Raw genomic sequence first — 17,500 nt, forward strand, 5'->3', positions numbered from 1 at the left:
AAGTGACAGTAATCTATTCTTGACTTGTACGGACATCTGCATTTTCGAGCATTTCGACTGTTGACAAAAGTCTACAACAGGTAACAGAAGGATACAATGGATCTCAAGAATATATGTAGGGCTGTGCTTTTCCCAGTTCAAATGCTGTGTAGTATACTCAAAGCAGGCTTGAGCCTGTTGCTTCCCTGTAAACGCAGGGACTTGAGTGGGGATGTTGTATTGATAACCGGCGGTGGAAGGGGCATTGGTCGTCACCTTGCGCACGAGTTTGCGAAACAAGGGGCGAGAAAGGTAAGCTACACTCTCCTCTCTACGCCCCAGGGTTTGATTTACAATAGTGTCTATATTATTGAACTAGAATAATAACTATTGCCGTGTAGGCTAACTGTAATAGATGCTGCTGCTGCTCATCATATTCTCTTCAATTGTAGCTTACTGACACGTTGTAGTAAGCTATAGCTAGGAAGTCACAGCTCCAGCCAAAAAGAGCGTTGTCTTCGTCATCTCACAAGGGTGTTTTAGACTAATTCAATGACATTAATAAAATGACCCATAACCTGTTCTTATGGAAGTGCAATTATCTCTGTCTTGAGAGTGTTTATACAACTCTGATCCAGCGACGGAAACAGCCTTGTGTTGTGACAGGCTTAGATTACAAGGTCAGTCGCAGAAATCCTGTCTTCACTCTAATATACAAACACTGAGGTGAAAGTCAGGTAACGCCTTAAGTAGGTCACCTACCGTGCCACTTACATGACTGCGCGAAATGACAGTAGATTTGGGATGGCCAGATACATTTAACGGACCTTGTAAGGCTATTGTGGTTTATCACGCTGAAAGGGATTTGAATTATTTTGTGGCTTTGGTGAGAGCAATGTTTCCATCATTGCCTTGCTGGGCCGGTTTCCATTTGCTCAACTCTTGAACTCTGTGCATGTAAGACAGACTGCTACTTCTGACATTGGAATATGAACTCAGCAGAGCTCTTGTCATCGGTTATGAACCCACGCTGTGTATTTTCACTTCCATTTTTACTTCCAAAAAAGCACACACGCAAACACAGGTGTTTCCTCCGCCATCGTGTCTTTTCAAATTGCCAACAATGGGGTGCTGACAAGCGGGATTTGTCGGATTGTACTGACATGAGACTCTGAAGCCTCCCTGCTCATGTCTGTCTGTCCCTGGTGGCTGGGATCGTTTCGAGGGCGGCCAGATGTGTTTAGAATTAATGCATGGTTACAGCCTGCAGGTCACGGCACCGCTAGTCCCATTAAACACACCGGAGGGGAAAGAACACATCGCAGTTCCGTAGTTCCTTAAGTGATGTACAGCATGGGTACGTGCCAGTGGGGAAGAGGGTTGCACGGGCGAGGATGTGTCTCCCATCACTGTGCATGTGTTAAAGTGTGAGAATAGATGGCAGCGCTGGCGTTGTGACCGGCAGCTGAGCACCTTGCAGATTGGTTACCCGACACAGGTTCATTGGCAGGTCAGCCAGCTTCGTGGTGCAAAGGGTGATGATGTCATTAGTGTTATTGAGCGGACTCTTCCCCCCAGTGGGAAGTTGTGTTTTGTAAAAGAAGGCCCGGTCGTCCTCTGAATTCGTGAGTGTAGGCTTATGTGCGTGTGACTGGAGGGCCAAAACAGAGCCAAGTAGACATGGGTCACGTCGACTACGCTTGGCAGAGTATTCCTCTACTGTCTGGCCCATTGAAAAGGGAGATGAGTGTCTGTCCAAGGTAGATCTGCCCTGAAGTGTCACTGGCAAGCCTGCCGTGAGTGCGCTCGAGCCCCGTTCACTGTTCGGTCGGGAATATCCCAGTCAGCGTTTCCTGGCCTTGCATAAGCCGGCTGGCCTGAAAACCGCACCAGACAACACCGGTTCCTTTTCAGGGTGGGTTAGCAGTACCAAAACAAGGTCTGTTCCCATTGATAAGAAAATGTGAGAGTATTTCGTGTCCTTTGAATGTAGCTTCATGTTTTGCTTGAACAGCGTGGTCCGAGACTGATAGCAACTCCATAAGGAAGTATTATGTAAATGAGAACGAGCGAAGGGGGGCGGAGGGAGGGGGTTAGCTGGAGTTGGAGCTGCGGCAGAGAGAGCCTGTTTCTCTGTTCCCAGCTGGGCATTGCCCTGTTCCTGACCCCTCGGTCTGTGTGCTAATGGGACGGCGGCAGGCGACTGCCTCCTGAACTCCCTGTGCCTCTCTCTCCCCCTCACCGCCCCCTTCCCTTCGCTATGTATCCCCTCCCTTTGCCCTCCTCAGGGCCTCTGTGGCTTGAACTTTTCCTGATAACGGGACACTCTCCATGTCTTGTTTGTGACAGTAGTTAGACACAAGTCAGCAGGCGAGTCACTCAGCAGATGTGAGAGAGGGTGAGGATGGCCTACATCTGCACCCAGCCCAGGGAGTTCCAAGCCTGCTGCATACCTGTTGCTGGTGTCAGTTGTTTATGCTAGAAACTAGGCTAGACTCTCTTTGGAATATCAGAAAAATGAGATGAATTAATTGCACAAGTATGCAATTAGGGTGCTAAATAGTGAAAGATGATACTGTTTACATCCTGATTGTATACACATTTCACGATTGAGGCTTAGCATTTCCAAATAACAATGTAGTGGATGTATGAAAAAAGTTTAAATTGGAGTTGTACTGTCCTGTTATGTCTGTTGTCTGTCTCACAGTGGTCCATAAAATAATCATCAAAGGTCACTCATTTGAAATGCTCAGGCAATCCTGGGCCAGTCTCCACATGGCCCTGTGTGTCAGCACAAAGATAGCTCCTGATGAGTGGAGCCCTCCCTGTGCCCCACACACACGTACTGTTTGAGAGTCCGTGACCAGAAAATTGTGGGGCTCACCGGCCGACTGAGCCGTGTAATCTCTTTGAGAGAGTGTGAGAGAGATGAGGGCAGGGAGGAGGGGCAGGGGGTGGGAGAGGGGGAGCAGGAGAAAGGGGTTCACGCTTGTGTTCATTACCTCTCCCTGACCCCACAAGAATGGCAGATCTAATCGCCAAGGCCTGAACCGCACTTTACCGACTGACCCGTCGGCTCTGTCACTCTCTCCTGGCCGGCTCATTCATGTTGAAAGTCCCTCTGCATAGCACTGAGAGAGAGATATAGAGAGAGAGAGAGAGAGAGAGAGAGAGGGAGACCGGGAATAAATCTGTGTATGGCTTTTCTTGGAAGAACACATTGGTCTTGGATTGCATCGCCGTTCCATCCAGTGTGATGAATGGTGTGGTTTTAACCTCAGTGTTTGCTGTGCCTAATCACATTTTTCTTTACGGTCACCCCCCCCCGCCCCCCCCCCCCCCAACCCTCATTTGTCTTCATGTCTCCCAGACTGGGTTGTTGACAGAGGAATGTGACAATGACTGTGTCTCTCTCTCTCTCTCTCTCTCTCTCTCTCTCTTTCTTTCTCTCTCTCTCTCTCTCTCTCTCTCTCTCTCTCTCTCTCTCCTCCCCTGTGGCAGGTGATCCTGTGGGGCCGCACAGAGAAGTGTCTTAAGGAGACCAGTGAAGAGATCACACTGTTGGGAACGGAGTGCCACTACTTTGTGTGTGACGTGGGCAACCGAGAGGAAGTGTACCAGCAGGCCAAGATCCTTAGGGAGAAGGTAGAGTCGGAATTTAGAATTCTGAAATTTAGGAATATTTTTTTAAGTTTACTGCAGTAAGGAATTGGAATTTGGAATAGGGCATTTTACAATTACTTTGATGTAAAGTCTGTGCTGCTATAAGTGTGTCTCGGAATGTGAATGTCTTCATCTATATATATCCAGGTGGGTGATGTCACTATTCTGGTGAATAATGCGGCTGTGGTTCATGGAAAGAGTCTGATGAACAGCGATGACGACGCTCTTCTGAAAACGCAGCACATCAACACACTAGGCCAATTCTGGGTGAGAAGCCAAATAATGTTCTCATTTTGATACCCTAACATGAACCCTAAGATGTATATATATTATGGACCATGCAGAATGACATTCTTGTCAGTTCGCTTATTTTAGTTCACAGACTGTGTGCTCCATGGTTATAGGGAGTTTTTGCCAAAAAATCAGAGGTCAGCACTAAACAGTGCATTCCTCTCGTGAAGTAAGCAGAACCTCTCGTGAAGTTTCTTAAACAAACCCAGTCACTGGACATACTTCAAAGCAACCCCTGAGAATCCTTGTTTTCAATAAAATAACAAAGTTGTGAAACAGCAGAGCGATGATGAAACAGACAGACTGAATTTGAAGACCAAATGACTGGCGAAAGACAAGCGCGATAATGATCCATCTTTCGATTCATAACAGTCCCTGCATTCTCAATTAGTCTGGGCTCTCCCCAGGGGCCGTGGGTGATAGAACAGTGAATGACAGAGGCAGAGTTCTATGCATTAAGAGTGGCGCCCAGCCATTCATCATCTGAGTGAAGATCAAACGCGCGTGCCTGTCCGCAGGATGAACGCTGGGGGGAAACGCAGACATCTGCGAAAGGAATCAAAACCTGCGGTTGGCCATAGGTTTAGGTTTTTCCTGATGGTCGGGATTGTAAGCAGCCCCCACCCCTACCACATCACCCCCCCCCCCCCACCCCCCCCCCCGCCACACACACACACACACACACACACACACACACACACACACACACACACACTCACTCTCTCCTATTGCTGTTGGAAACTCCTCTGTCTCAAGAGGAGGAGGTGGAAGGAATATCCAAAATGCATGACAACACAAAAAAAAAATGTTGAGTCGTTCTCTTTCTGACCTCCTTCCTCTCTTCTCTCTCCACCCCCCAGACCACAAAGGCCTTCCTGCCCCGGATGCTGGAGCTTTGCAACGGCCACGTGGTGTGCATGAACTCCATCCTCTCCATATCGGCCATCCCCGGGGCTATAGACTACTGCACCTCCAAGGCCTCCTCGCTGGCCTTCATGGAGAGCCTGACGCTGGGCCTGCTGGACTGCCCCGGCGTGGGCTGCACCACCGTTCTGCCCTTCCACACCAACACAGAGATGTTCCAGGGCATGAGAGTCAGGTACGGCACGGGGGCCCGGGAAAGTGTCTGTGTCACCACAGAGCATTCTGTTATATATTTATTTTTAAAATTTTTACAAACATACAGAATGACACAAAATAGAGTCAAAGAGAGAAGCATTGTGTGTTGCTATGTAGAGAAATGACAGAAGAAATAAAGAAGGATTCTGTTAGCCTTAATCAAGGAGTGTGACAAGACTGGAGAAGGTGTGATTTGAAGAAAAATTGTTGGAGTCGATTTACAGAGCTCCAGTTGTGACAGTAAAGTCATGTCGTGGTTTAGTTTTGATCCTTTCCTGCTTGTCTTTTAATACAACTCCTATCTCCCAGGTTCCCACAGCTCTTCCCTCCTCTGAAACCGGAGACGGTGGCCCAGCGCACTGTGGAGGGCGTCAGAAGTAATAAAGCCTTCGTCCATCTGCCTTGGACTATGCATATCCTCATCATCCTCAAGAAGTGGGTTTACTCAGCAGATATCTATCAACTTTGTTTTCACACAAAATTTGATTGATCATCTTCTTGAACTCATTAATCATGTAGTTCAATAGCCATCAGAAGTGGAGATACATAATAGTGGCAGAAAAAAAAGAAGACAAAAGCCATCCATCAATTCTCTCCTTAGAAATCCAAAACTAATGTCCTCCCTCTCTATAGTACCCTATCCATTTGCAGCTGTCAGGATGAGACTAACCTCCACAGTGTAACATCATAGCCAACAGACTCAATATTAATCCATCTTCATCAATCTAATATCCCCCCCCCCGTCTTTGTTGTTTTTGGGCTCTGGTCAGCCTGACTAAGCATCTGTTCTTTATTGCCTCAACAGCCTCTTGCCTCTGTCCGCATTGGAGGAGATCCAGAGATTCGCAGGGAGCTACACCTGCATGAACACATTCAAGGGGAGGACTTAGAGGGCGCTCAGCGGCGATAGGCAATCAAAGAAAACAAGACATCATGAGCATGTGTGCACTGCAAGAAAAAAATAAACAATAAAAAACCCACAGAGTACACACACACTCACGTTTGAGCTCCACGGTGGCTCTGGCAGCTGAGGCCTTAACATCACCAGAGCTGTTGTACCATATCCAACCATATCGTGTATGTTAAAAGGGGTTCATGATCTTAGTTGCTATCACCAGGAACTTTGAAGCTCTAGACTGAATGGTACATATCCTTGGTCCACATTTGAACTCCAATGTGATATCCTGCTTCAGTCTGGGATACTGTATGGAGTGGCGGGTTATCAAGAAAAAGTTGTGCCCACTAGACACCCGTGTCTGGGGTGGCTTGGGTTATATGTTGTAGATTTTTAACAAATTTTAACCATTTTATAATAAAATGCATCTGAACGTGTTTGTTTGTTTGCACATAAGTAAATACATCTCATTTATCAATATTGATGCTAATATTGAATAAATACGGTATTTAATCCTGACACAGTGCAGTGAGTCGCTATGTGTGTATGTGTGTGTTTGTTTATGGGGTAGAGAGAGCGCGCTCTGGGTCGCTGCCTCTCTGTGTGTGGTTGTTTGTGTCCTGGCCAACATCAGACGGCTTTCATGGTCAACATTCCTTTGTTTTAGTCTGGCCAATCATGAGCTCACAATGCTTTAGTTAAGAGTTGTCATAACATTGGGCTCTCTACGGCAACGTATGCTGGAGAAGGTAGTCCTTTTGGGAGGCAAGCTGAGGGGGGGGTGTGTGGTTTGGGGGGTTTGGGGGTCCTAGAACGTTAGAGGAGTCTGTCCACCCTCTCCCACGAGCAGTTTTACCTCCCAGCATTAATCCCATTCTGTCACCAACTCCTAGGTCTGGAGAGACAGCGATAGAATGAGAGAACTCTGTTCTGTTTTTGATAACGCATGAGGCAAACCTCTAGCCCATCAAGTGAGACCCACGTTCAAGTTACTTACAGCTGTTCACTGTCTCTGTGATAACATAGTTTATGTGTCTGTGCTGCTATATGAAGCAGCCAGTCTTCACTATCAAAACAGAAACGAAGTATAAAAGGGAATTATTAATGAGACTGGCACATGAATCATCAAGGATGATTTGGGATTACTCAAAACCAACAGGTTAAGAGAAATCACGGGGAATGTTTCACATTAAAAGGTGCAAGATGGATGTAGGGGAAATTAAGAAGAGTGAGTAGATTTTAAGAAATTTGAAAGACTTTGTTACTTTGAAGACTTTTTGTGTTTGTTGAAGGTGTTGTAGTCACCTAAGAAAGAAAAGGAAGGGCAATACAGAGAAATGTCCACAGAATCTACTAAGGTCGATCACTAGGGGCTTGTCAAATATCCTCAGCCAGCAATTCCCTTCCTAGACTCATTTCTCCATAAGATTTGTTTTACATAAACATTTTCAGCTCCATTCTTTTCTGTTTACAGAGAATTCGCACAGTACGGTAGCTCATACCGATGTTGCCTGAGGGAATAGGTTTTCTGGGAAGCAGCCATTGGAGTTTAGACAGCTTCAGAATAGGGAAAGGGGTCAGGGAACTGCACTGCGGAGTGCATGTGTGTTGGAAAAGACAGCTCAAATCTCAGGGGGTGAGTTCAGAGCAAGGTTAGCCAAATAGTAGATAAATTTGAGGAGTATGTTGGACAGACAGCTCACCCTGGGCTGAACTCTTTACCCAGGCAATCAGGCAGTTTCATGAGCTCGGCAACAGGTGGAAAAGAAGAAGAAGGGTCCAACAGCAGTGGAGGGCATTTGCAGGACATATGTTATGGCTCCATTTGACAAATTGGCCTTGAATGTGTTTTAATAGAATACCTCACCCTTCATGGTAGCATGTTTATTGTTATAGATGTTCATGTGAGACGATTCTGAGGAAAAAAGAGCCTTTTATGCCACAATGGGCAATTCATAGCCAGCTTTTATGACCTTCATAAATTCCCATTTTGGGAGTCCTTTGAGGCTACGTAAAACCAGTCAAGCAGTGCATTGCTCAGGCACTCCTGCAGGTCCATTTATTTATAAACATCATTTCATAGACCATCTGGACATGAATGAAGGTAAATAAACAGCTTAGGTGAACGGCTCTTGATGTGTAGTGAAACACACATTCGCATTCAACCCCCCCCCCCCCCCCCCCGGCACAGGGGCTGTTCTTGGGCAACAGCAAAAAGAAAGCCGCCGTCCAACTCTCCTGAATTAGCCAGCCCAGCGCACTCTCCCAGGCCTTCTGATGTTGGCACACTGAGTGTGCTCTGGGAAGAGAGACAAACGCACCCAGGGCCACTCTCCCGGTCAGGGGCAGACCTCTGAGCCGCCATTAGCCTGCCAATCAGGAAGAAGAATTAAGGTTAGCGTACTGGAATGTAAGACTGTTGAACTCTAGGGAGCCCACCCACCCCCCTTGCACACACACACACACACACACACACACACACACACACACACTCCTCCACCTCTGTTTTTGCCTCTCTTTGCTGGAGACCAGTGCTTGGAGGGTTTACTCCAACCATGAGTCAATGTGCTTTCTAAAATTAGTGCTTGTCAAAATCTTTTGAAGCATTCATGACATTTTAGAGTAGTTTCTGAACATAACTCTCAGCTATGAGGCAACATTTTATTTTTCTGTTTCCTGTTGATATGTGACCTGAAACATCCTTGGAAAAGAATAGTACAGAAAAACAAATGGGTAAAACTAAATCCTTCTAAGTCTTCATATCTGGATAAAACCAAGTCACCTTGGGGACAACTTCAGACTGTCGTGTAAAGACATCTTTTGGTAGTATGTGGAGAAAGCAGATATCGATCTTGAGCATGAATAACACACCACTAGACACCATTCCAGTGACCAATCATTTCATTTAGTTTTATTATCAACCTTTACAGTATGTACATTTTGGAAAAACACACACATTTTCGCACACTGTATGATCACATATGGTAGCTGTAGTGAGAATGTTTTCAGTATGACCGAAGTAAAAAAAAAAGAATGAATAACAGTGCCTTTAAACACAATGAGCACTACAGTAGTCAGTGAGATCCAATGCCTTTTCACAGAGACAGAGAAGTTCTGTATGGAAAACTAAAAAAATGGAATACCTTTTCAAGGTCTGTTACTACTTGACCTGTGTATCAGTAACATGTAAAATGTGAAGGATAAACAAAGTAGCTCAACAGCGCAAGAGGATACATTTCCAGTGAGTTTTTCCTTTTTCACTGGCAAGGGTTTAAGGATTTTAGGGGAAGATCTTGGGAAATAAACATCAAAAGGCCCCTTAAAGCAGCACTTAAAAGTGTTCTTGTTGGTTAATGGGTCCGAACAGGACTGAGTGCTGGGGGTCATAAAACTATTCCCAGGTCACTGGCGATCGCCACTTCCTGTCTGTAGTCGAGGGAGATTGTTAGGAAAGACTAATCTCACATGGAGTCCTTCATAAAACACCTCGAAAGATACTCAGTGACTAAGCCAAGGATCAAGGATTTTAAAATTCAATTTACAAAGTAAAGTAAATAAAACTGACATGGTTGCATTTTAACAGCTGAATTTCCAGTCACCGAAGAATAGTATATTGAAATAATTTTAACTGGACTGCAAAGCCAGTATAATACTCTCTCTCTCTCTCTCTCTCCAGTGCTACACATTCATAATAATGCCCTTCATGGAACATGGTGTACACAGCTACATGTGTTTACTACGAGTAAACCCTTAAATTACTTCTCCAGTGTTTTATGAGGCAGACCTGATGATTTACCTGCGAACACCTGGGAGGAGTCAGCAGATAAAAAGAGGGTCTCCTGATAAATCAACTGCATTCAAGCTGGGAGGATGATTTCACCAGGAGGGTGCCAAAGCAGTGGCATAATACATCCCATCTAACCAGAGAGTTCACATGGAAGGAGCCTACATGGTCAGAGTTGGGTACATGCTGATGGAGGAATAGAAGGAGCCTACATGGTCAGAGTTGGGTACATGCTGATGGAGGAATAGAAGGAGCCTACATGGTCATAGTTGGGTACATGCTGATGGAGGAATAGAAGGAGCCTACATGGTCAGAGTTGGGTACATGCTGATGGAGGAATAGAAGAAGCCTACATGGTCAGAGTTGGGTACATGCTGATGGAGGAATAGAAGAAGCCTACATGGTCAGAGTTGGGTACATGCTGATGGAGGAATAGAAGAAGCCTACATGGTCAGAGTTGGGTACATGCTGATGGAGGAATAGCTGGACATGAACTGGGAGCCATGAGATGAGATGGGAAATGGAGAAATGCAGAAAAACGAGAACAGCGTTGACCCTGGCATTTGTGAAACAGACTGAAGAAGAATTATTACATTTGGAAAATCCAAAACACGTCCAGTAACATCAATAAAAGGCACAGAACGTCAGTCTGAAATACTGCTGAGCAGTGGTGCTTTATTAGAAGGAAAAAATGAGAGAGAGAAAGTTGAAGTTGTATAGTTACGCACTTCACATCAAGGTCAGTTTATTAAGAAGCTCAAGCACTCGTCACTTTCTCTCTTCACAAGCTTTGGATAAATGGGCAACCAACCCCGAAAGAGGACTGCGTCCCTTTACAGCAGAGAGGGGATAGCACTCACCACACACACACACACACACACACACTAACCACACTCACACACACACACACTCTCTCTCTCTCTCAAGGAAGAGGGATCACAGAGGAAAAGAAAATATGAATCCTTCTAATACAAAATAGATTAAAACAAAGAAAGAAAGAAAGAAAGAAAGAAAGAGAAAAAAGCTGAAATACTCCTTTTCGGGCGAATGTGCAGATGGCCCAGTCAGGAGTGGGCAGTGTGCGGTGAGAGGGTGAGCGGGTGAGAGGGTGAGAGGGTGAGAGGATGAGAGGATGAGAGGGTGAGAGAGTGAGAGAGGGAGAGAATGAGAGGGTGAGAGAGTGAGGGGGTGAGAGAGTGCAGTCAAGTTATGGTTTCCCTGTGTCAGTTTGGGCTGTGAGCCACTGGTGAGTGGTGGGAGCAGCTGCAGGCTCGCCACATCTACAGTCAGTGCAATTTATAAGTGAGCTCACACACACTCTCACACACACACCAGAAAAACATCTCCATACACAGAGAAGAGAAAACAAATTCAAGGCAGTTTTGTACAGCATTTGTTTGTTTTTGTGTTAGTTTTTTTTTAAAAGTTTTAAGTTTTAACTTCAATATAAACCTTCATAATTACTTTACCACATATATGTACAGGGCAGATAGTGTTGGTGTAGAGCTACACATATGTACATTATGTACTTATACACAAACATTTATAAGACTATGTGCACATCTAGCAACGTATTGGATTACCTGCAATCTTATAAACACGTTTGTTAAACAAAAATAGCTTTTTAAATTTCCTTTTTTTTTTTTTTGTTTCACGTCACTTGATAAAATAATTGCATATTCTTTAATAATATTTCATCTAATGTGCTTGGCGGGGCATAAACAGGACCCTCTCCATTTGTCTGCATTGCATAACAAAAGTCCCTCCATGCCAGGGTGTCTGGTCCTTGGGGCTGATGCCTTCAACAGTGATGAGGTGGGAGCTCCGAAACAAACAGTGTTGGGGAAGTGATGAGTGTAGACGCCCCACCTGCCAGCCTGCAGGGATGAGCTCATTAGGAGTCCAGCAGCAAGCTGTCCTCGTTCTCGCTGGGCGGCAGCATCAGCTGTTGCTCATAGTAAAGGCTCTTGGCATAGTTGACTTCTTGGGAGATCTTCACAGCCAGGTTTTCGCTCTTCACGTGAACCTGGCAGATAGAAAGGAACCCCACAAATGTTGAAATGGGGGAGAAGTTCTTTGGGTTTCAGGGTGCATTTTCTCTCCATAGACCTCAACTGAACTCATGATTACCATCTTCATGGGATCAACATATCGACCAAACAACATTCACTCATTATCAAACACACACACATACATATCTTCATAGCACATATAAAAAGACATAAATACCCTGCCTCCAACCACCTAAACATACACAGTCACACACACACACACCAGCATCCCTCCCCCCCCGCCCCCCAACCCCCCAAACACACACACCAGCACCCCGCTCTCACCATGGGCTTCTGCTGTGACGGCCCTGGGATGGCCACTCCGCTGCCGGTGCTCTCGGCCTTCTTGGTGAGCTGGACATACACCTTCCCATGGTCCCTGGACACCAGGCAGTGGTAGAGGTCGTCGTACTTCACCTCCAGGAAGATGGCCTCCCGGTCCACAAACTCACCCGGCTTCAGGAAGTACACCACCTTGGAGGAGATGAGCACGCAGTAGGAGTCTATGGGCTCCACGGCGATGAAGCTGCCAGACAGAGGGAAAGAGAGAGGGAGAGAGGGACAGAGAGAGAGAGGGGTGTGTGTTGGTGGTGGGTTAACACTCATTTTTAGAGCCCAGGAAGAATAGCAGGGCTGTAAAGCTCAGCTAATGGGGACCCTAGAAATAATAAACAATACTGAACCAGTACTTTACTTCACATTACTATACCATTACATCACATACAACATCAGAACATGCAAAGAACAGGAAACAGAGAGAGAGAGAGAGAGAGAGAGAGAGAGAGACACACAGAGAGAGAGAAAGAGAGAGAGAGAGAGAGAGAGAGAGAGATGAATTATGTCACTGCTTCCCAGAGCCAGAGGCAAGACCAGTGATAACCTACCAAGGACATCTGACCTTTTTGACATTTACGGTTAGAGCTTATTATGTTACACCAAGTTCCTGTCCACTGAATCATCTCTGAAACCCCTAGGTTTGGCAACATTGTATATACTAGTCATACTCATAAAGCCTGGAGTGCCGGTGCGTGGCTAAACTTACAATTAGCAAACGCCTTGCCAGAGCAAAGTTAGACAATAAAAGACCCCCCCCCCCCTTCACCTCACCTTTCTGGTCATGTATGGTTAAAGCTCACCACGGTGCCGTGCTACACCAAGTTCCTATCATTTCCCAGGTAGGCCAGAGTGGCAGTGTGTGTGGCTAACCCTACAATTAGCGCCTGTCGTGCTAGTGCCAGAGCTGACGCACAGAATTAACTATGTATACAGACAGCGTCTGAGAGGGTAATGAATGGGGTTGGGAAGAGGCCTGTCAGTGTGTGTGTGTGTGTGTGTGTGTGTGTGCTCTGCACACAGAACACGCTGAAAAGAGTAATTGCCACTTGGCCACCTCTGAGGGGAAAGGTCAGGAGGCTGGGCAGGGGGTCTGCTCATCTGGATTAATTAGCCCCAGAGGTGACACATGCTCTCTGGCCCGACTGAGTGAGGGAGGGGGGAAAGTGTGTGTGTGTGTATTTATGTGCGTGTGCGTGTGTGTGTGTGTGTGTGTATATGTATGTGCGTGTGCATGTGTGTGTGTGTGTGTGTGAGAGATAGAAAGTCTGTGTGTGTGTGTGTGTGTGTGTGTGTGTGTGTGTGTGTGTGTGTGTGTGTGTGTGTGTAAAAAAAAGAGTATGTGTGTATAAAACTCCAAATAATGTGTGTGTGTGTGTGTGTGTGAATGTATATCTATATATATATATATATATATATATACACATATATACACACACACACAGTTTTATGCAAAAGTTTGGGCACCCCTGATAATTATCATTATTTCAGATTATGATCTGCTGGTCTTTCAAAGCAGCGACTTAATTTGGACATCATTTACACCTTACGGGAAAAGTCACATTTCAGAACTGTAATAACATTTATTGAATCGAAAGAAACAATGCAGTGTGCATCATAACAATAACAGATATGTGCAAAAATGTGGGCACCCCAGTGGAATAATCACATCAATATTTGGTAGAGCCTCCCTTTGCTGAAATAACAGCCTGTAGATGCTTATAGCCACTGATAAATCCCTGAATTCTGGCTGCAGGTATTTTGGACCATTCCTCCTTGGCTGCCGAGCGTGGACAGCCTGCTTCAGATCATTCCATACATTTAGATGATATTCAAGTCTGGGGACTGAGATGGCTATTCTAGAACATTGTATCTGTGCCTCTGCATGAATAACCTGGTAGATTTTGAACAATGCTTTGGATCGTTGTCCTGCTGAAACAACCAACCCTGGCGTCACTTCAGTTTCCTGACTGAGTCTTGAACATTGTTCCAAGAATCTGCTGATACTGGGTGGAATCCATACGACCCTCAACTTTGACAAGTTTTCCAGTACCTGTGCTAGCCACACAGACCCATAGCATGACGGACCCTCCAACAAATTTTACAGTAGGCAGCAAGTTCTTTTTCCGTGATGGAAAGCACTTATGGTTGTGACCAAATAACTCTATCTTAGTTTCATCTGTCCACAGCATTTTATTCCAAAATGATTCTGGCTTGTCCAGATGAGCCTTTGCATACCTCAAGCGACTCTGTTTGTGGTGAGTACGCAGAAAATACTTTTAATGCATTACCCTGTTAGCCTATTTTTCACATTCAATTTTATTTCATACAACTCAATACTGCAACATAAAGAATTTTTGTCTGAAAAACATCCCATTATCCAGCTTTGTCAAAAAAATAAATGACATATTGCTATGATGTTTTCTTATCCAGAAAGAGCAAATTAACATGCAACCTCAGAGGGGTGCCAAAACTTTTGCATAAAACTGTATATATATATAATATCATTATACTTGTGTGCTTGTTTACTTGTATATGTGTGTGTGTACTTGCGTGTGTGTGTACTTGTGTGCATGTGTATGAGTATCTTCAGTCCTTTCAGATGAGCCATGTCTGCGCAGTAGGCTGCACACCTGCTTGCCACAACTCTGCAATCCCTTCAAATAAAAGGGTCAATCTCTTGCCAACTTCGCTTCAGCCTACCTCTAAATCAACCCTATGTGCCTTTCATCTACAGCAGATGGAACAGGAATTCATGAGCAGAGAGAGAGAGAGAGAGAAAGAGAGAAAGAGAGAGAGAGAGAGACAGAGACAGAGACAGAGAGAGAGAGAGAGAGAGAGAGACAGAAAGAGAGAGAGATTTTTTCATTGGACAGATCAGCTTTCATTTGAGTTCTCATTAAATGATCTGTCCAGAGTCTGGGGCAGAGCAGAAAGAAACCTCCCTGTTTCTCAGATCAGGTTTTCATGGGGCGAGTAGGGAGGGAGAGATACGGGAAGAAGGAAACAGAGGAAGAAAGAGATACAAGGAGAGAGAGATGGAGAGAGACAGAAGGGATAGGGAGGGAGGAGAGCGGAATGGGGGGCAGAGAAACGAGTATGAGGGAGGGGAGAGTGCAAGAGGGAGTGGATGAGAGAGAAAGAGAAGAATAGGGGACATACAGGGAGAGAGGATGGCTGGGAGACAGAAAGGATGGAGAGAGGGAAAGCAAGAAAGAGGCAGAGAGGAAAGACGAAGGAAGAGAGAAAGCAAGAGACAGCCAGAGAGAAAGGAGGGAAGAAGGGAGAGAGAGAGAGGGCAAGGGAGAGACAGAGAGGAGGGAAGAAGGGAGAGAGAGCAAGGGAGAGACAGAGAGAGCGAGGAGACTGAAAAAGAAAGAGAAAGAGAGAGAGAGAGGATGACAGAGGGAGTGATAGTGATGAAGGCCGTGACTCACAACTCTGAGTGGATGTTGTCGGTGAGCTGGAAGAGCTGCTCCTGTCCGTCCGCCTGCGTGGTGGAGAAGCGCGGCAGCAGACCCTGAGGACCCTTACAGCAGCGAGGCTTCCTCACGCGCTGCACACCCAGCCTGCCAGTGGACACACAGACACACACACACACACACACACACACACACACACACACGCACACGCACACGCACACGCACACGCACGCACACGCACACGCACACACACGCACACACGCACACACGCACACACACAGACCAGACAGGCATGTACAAAAAACATGCCCACGCGCATGCACGCACACATGTATACACACACACACACACACACACAGAAAAAGGGAAAGAGAACACACACAAACCATGGTTACTTACTGCAGCCTGCCAACACACACACCAGCACACTCAGCCATGACTTTGCCACTCTCAGCCAACAAACACAGCTTTCACTTGCTGTGGGCTGCCAACACACACACAAACATCACTTATTGAAGCCTACTGAAACATACCACAGTGGTCACGTTACTGTAACACAGCTTGCAAAAAGTTGTGTGTGTGTGTGTGTGTGTGTGTGTGTGTGTGTGTGTGTGTGTGTGTGTGTGTGTGTGTGTGTGTGTGTGTGTGTGTGTGTGAGATAGAGAGAAAGCGAGAGAGAGAGAGAGAGAGAGAGAGAGAGAGATTGTGTGTGTGTGGGGGGGGTTGTGACATTGAATTACACAGGACTATTCCAGGAATGTGCACTGTAGTGTGTTTCACAACGGCTCGTGTGACAACTTGCTGGGACTGTAGCTGTGACTGTGGAATTTCTCCTGCAGCATGAACAATGGGAAGATACCTAGGATGCATCAGACAAGTCAAACGCATATACAAAGGTATGCATGTAGTGGAATGGAAGTCCCTTCAGATAAGCATGCACACAGTAGAAATAGACACGATTGCTGGTCAAAAGCCAACCCCCTACACGACACCCTGCCTGAAAAGACCCTAGGCAACCAGACCCAGGTGTGTCCATCAGTCCCATTGAACAGTAGGCTGACACCTCTGAGTGGGGGTCATCTGTAGTCTCCCTCTTCATTGCTGTGGCTAGGTGAGAGAGGTACTGAGGGGGTCATGACTTCACTCAGGGTGAAATGGAAACCCGGTGTTTCAGCTGGCATCCTTTGATTCCCAAAGCTCACATCTCCAGCTCTAACCTGTGCCCAACACCCACCTCTTCCTCCTCTCCAACACCCTCCTCTTCATCATCTTCCTCCTGTCCAACACCCACCTCTTCCTCCTTCGCCCTGGCCAGCAGTGCTGGGGTCCTACTGGATGCGATGGGCTCCCCATTAGGGTCTTGATTAGGGCTGGCAGGTTCCAGCTGGACGACTAATGGAGTTGATGATGCGGTGCCATTAGTGTGATTCCATTAGTGTGACTGCCGCTGCCACTAGTGATGGCTTTAAGCCTGATGGCGAGCGAGAGCAGGTGAAGTGTGCGGCATGTGTAGAGCCGGGGATTGTGGGATTGAAGAGGAAGAGGACAAGGAGGACTGGCCATTTGCTTGTTTCAAGGTTGGTTGCCAGTCTTCTTCGTTGGTCAAACCAGACTGCATTTCAATGATTATTGTGACATGAAGCCATGTTAGTTTTAAGTAAGTTGTGAACAGCATAGTAATTCCTTTCGGGCTTTTTTAATATGGTTGTGAATATGCCCTTAAGGGGAAGAAAGTTTGACACTAGAACTCTCTGACTGTTTTCAGTTTCGCGTTTCTTCTGGATGTTTTTCTGTTCTTTCCTGGGGATCTTTTTGTCCCGGTCGCTCCTGTTTGTGTGCGAGTCACTTTCCCCGTCCCCCGCGAGGCAGCGGGCGCATTGTCTCGGTGACATCACTCCACACCAAATCTCAGGGTGTCTGGTTATGTTTGTGGCAAACAATGTCAAAGCAACGCATCAAAACC

General features: G+C 46.1%; 2 protein-coding genes across 3 annotated transcripts in view; one reads left to right on the forward strand and one right to left on the reverse strand.

Moving 5' to 3' along the window:
• The first annotated feature begins 6 nt into the window (after positions 1 to 6).
• Positions 7 to 6,466, forward strand: dhrs3a (dehydrogenase/reductase (SDR family) member 3a). The gene is made up of 6 exons (XM_012820754.3): positions 7 to 291; positions 3,481 to 3,624; positions 3,790 to 3,909; positions 4,794 to 5,032; positions 5,362 to 5,487; positions 5,858 to 6,466. Exons 1-6 carry the CDS (start codon positions 97 to 99, stop codon positions 5,940 to 5,942), a joined length of 909 nt encoding a protein of 302 aa, XP_012676208.1. The 5' UTR covers positions 7 to 96; the 3' UTR covers positions 5,943 to 6,466.
• Positions 6,467 to 8,830: 2,364 nt separating this feature from the next.
• The window catches only part of vps13d (vacuolar protein sorting 13 homolog D), a 41,278-nt gene continuing 32,608 nt past the window's right edge, over positions 8,831 to 17,500 (reverse strand). For both annotated transcript variants that reach the window (XM_031566668.2, XM_031566667.2), the window contains 3 exons: positions 15,553 to 15,684; positions 12,068 to 12,308; positions 8,831 to 11,757 (listed from right to left, as the gene is read on the reverse strand). In XM_031566668.2, the coding sequence (XP_031422528.1) occupies positions 11,626 to 11,757; positions 12,068 to 12,308; positions 15,553 to 15,684 (505 nt within the window). In that variant the 3' untranslated portion in view covers positions 8,831 to 11,625. The remainder of the gene's footprint in view (positions 11,758 to 12,067; positions 12,309 to 15,552; positions 15,685 to 17,500) is intronic.

Source organism: Clupea harengus, chromosome 4 (genome assembly GCF_900700415.2).
Source record: "Clupea harengus chromosome 4, Ch_v2.0.2, whole genome shotgun sequence".
In the NCBI taxonomy this organism is placed as follows: Eukaryota; Metazoa; Chordata; class Actinopteri; order Clupeiformes; family Clupeidae; genus Clupea; species Clupea harengus.

Excerpts from the sequence above, each read along its gene's own strand:
- dhrs3a (XM_012820754.3), top strand. The coding sequence starts at position 97 with ATGGATCTCAAGAATATATGTAGGGCTGTGCTTTTCCCAGTTCAAATG. Across the intron at positions 3,625-3,789 it reads CCAAGATCCTTAGGGAGAAG|GTGGGTGATGTCACTATTCT; the intron begins GTAGAGTCGGAA and ends ATATATATCCAG. Across the intron at positions 3,910-4,793 it reads ACACACTAGGCCAATTCTGG|ACCACAAAGGCCTTCCTGCC; the intron begins GTGAGAAGCCAA and ends TCCACCCCCCAG.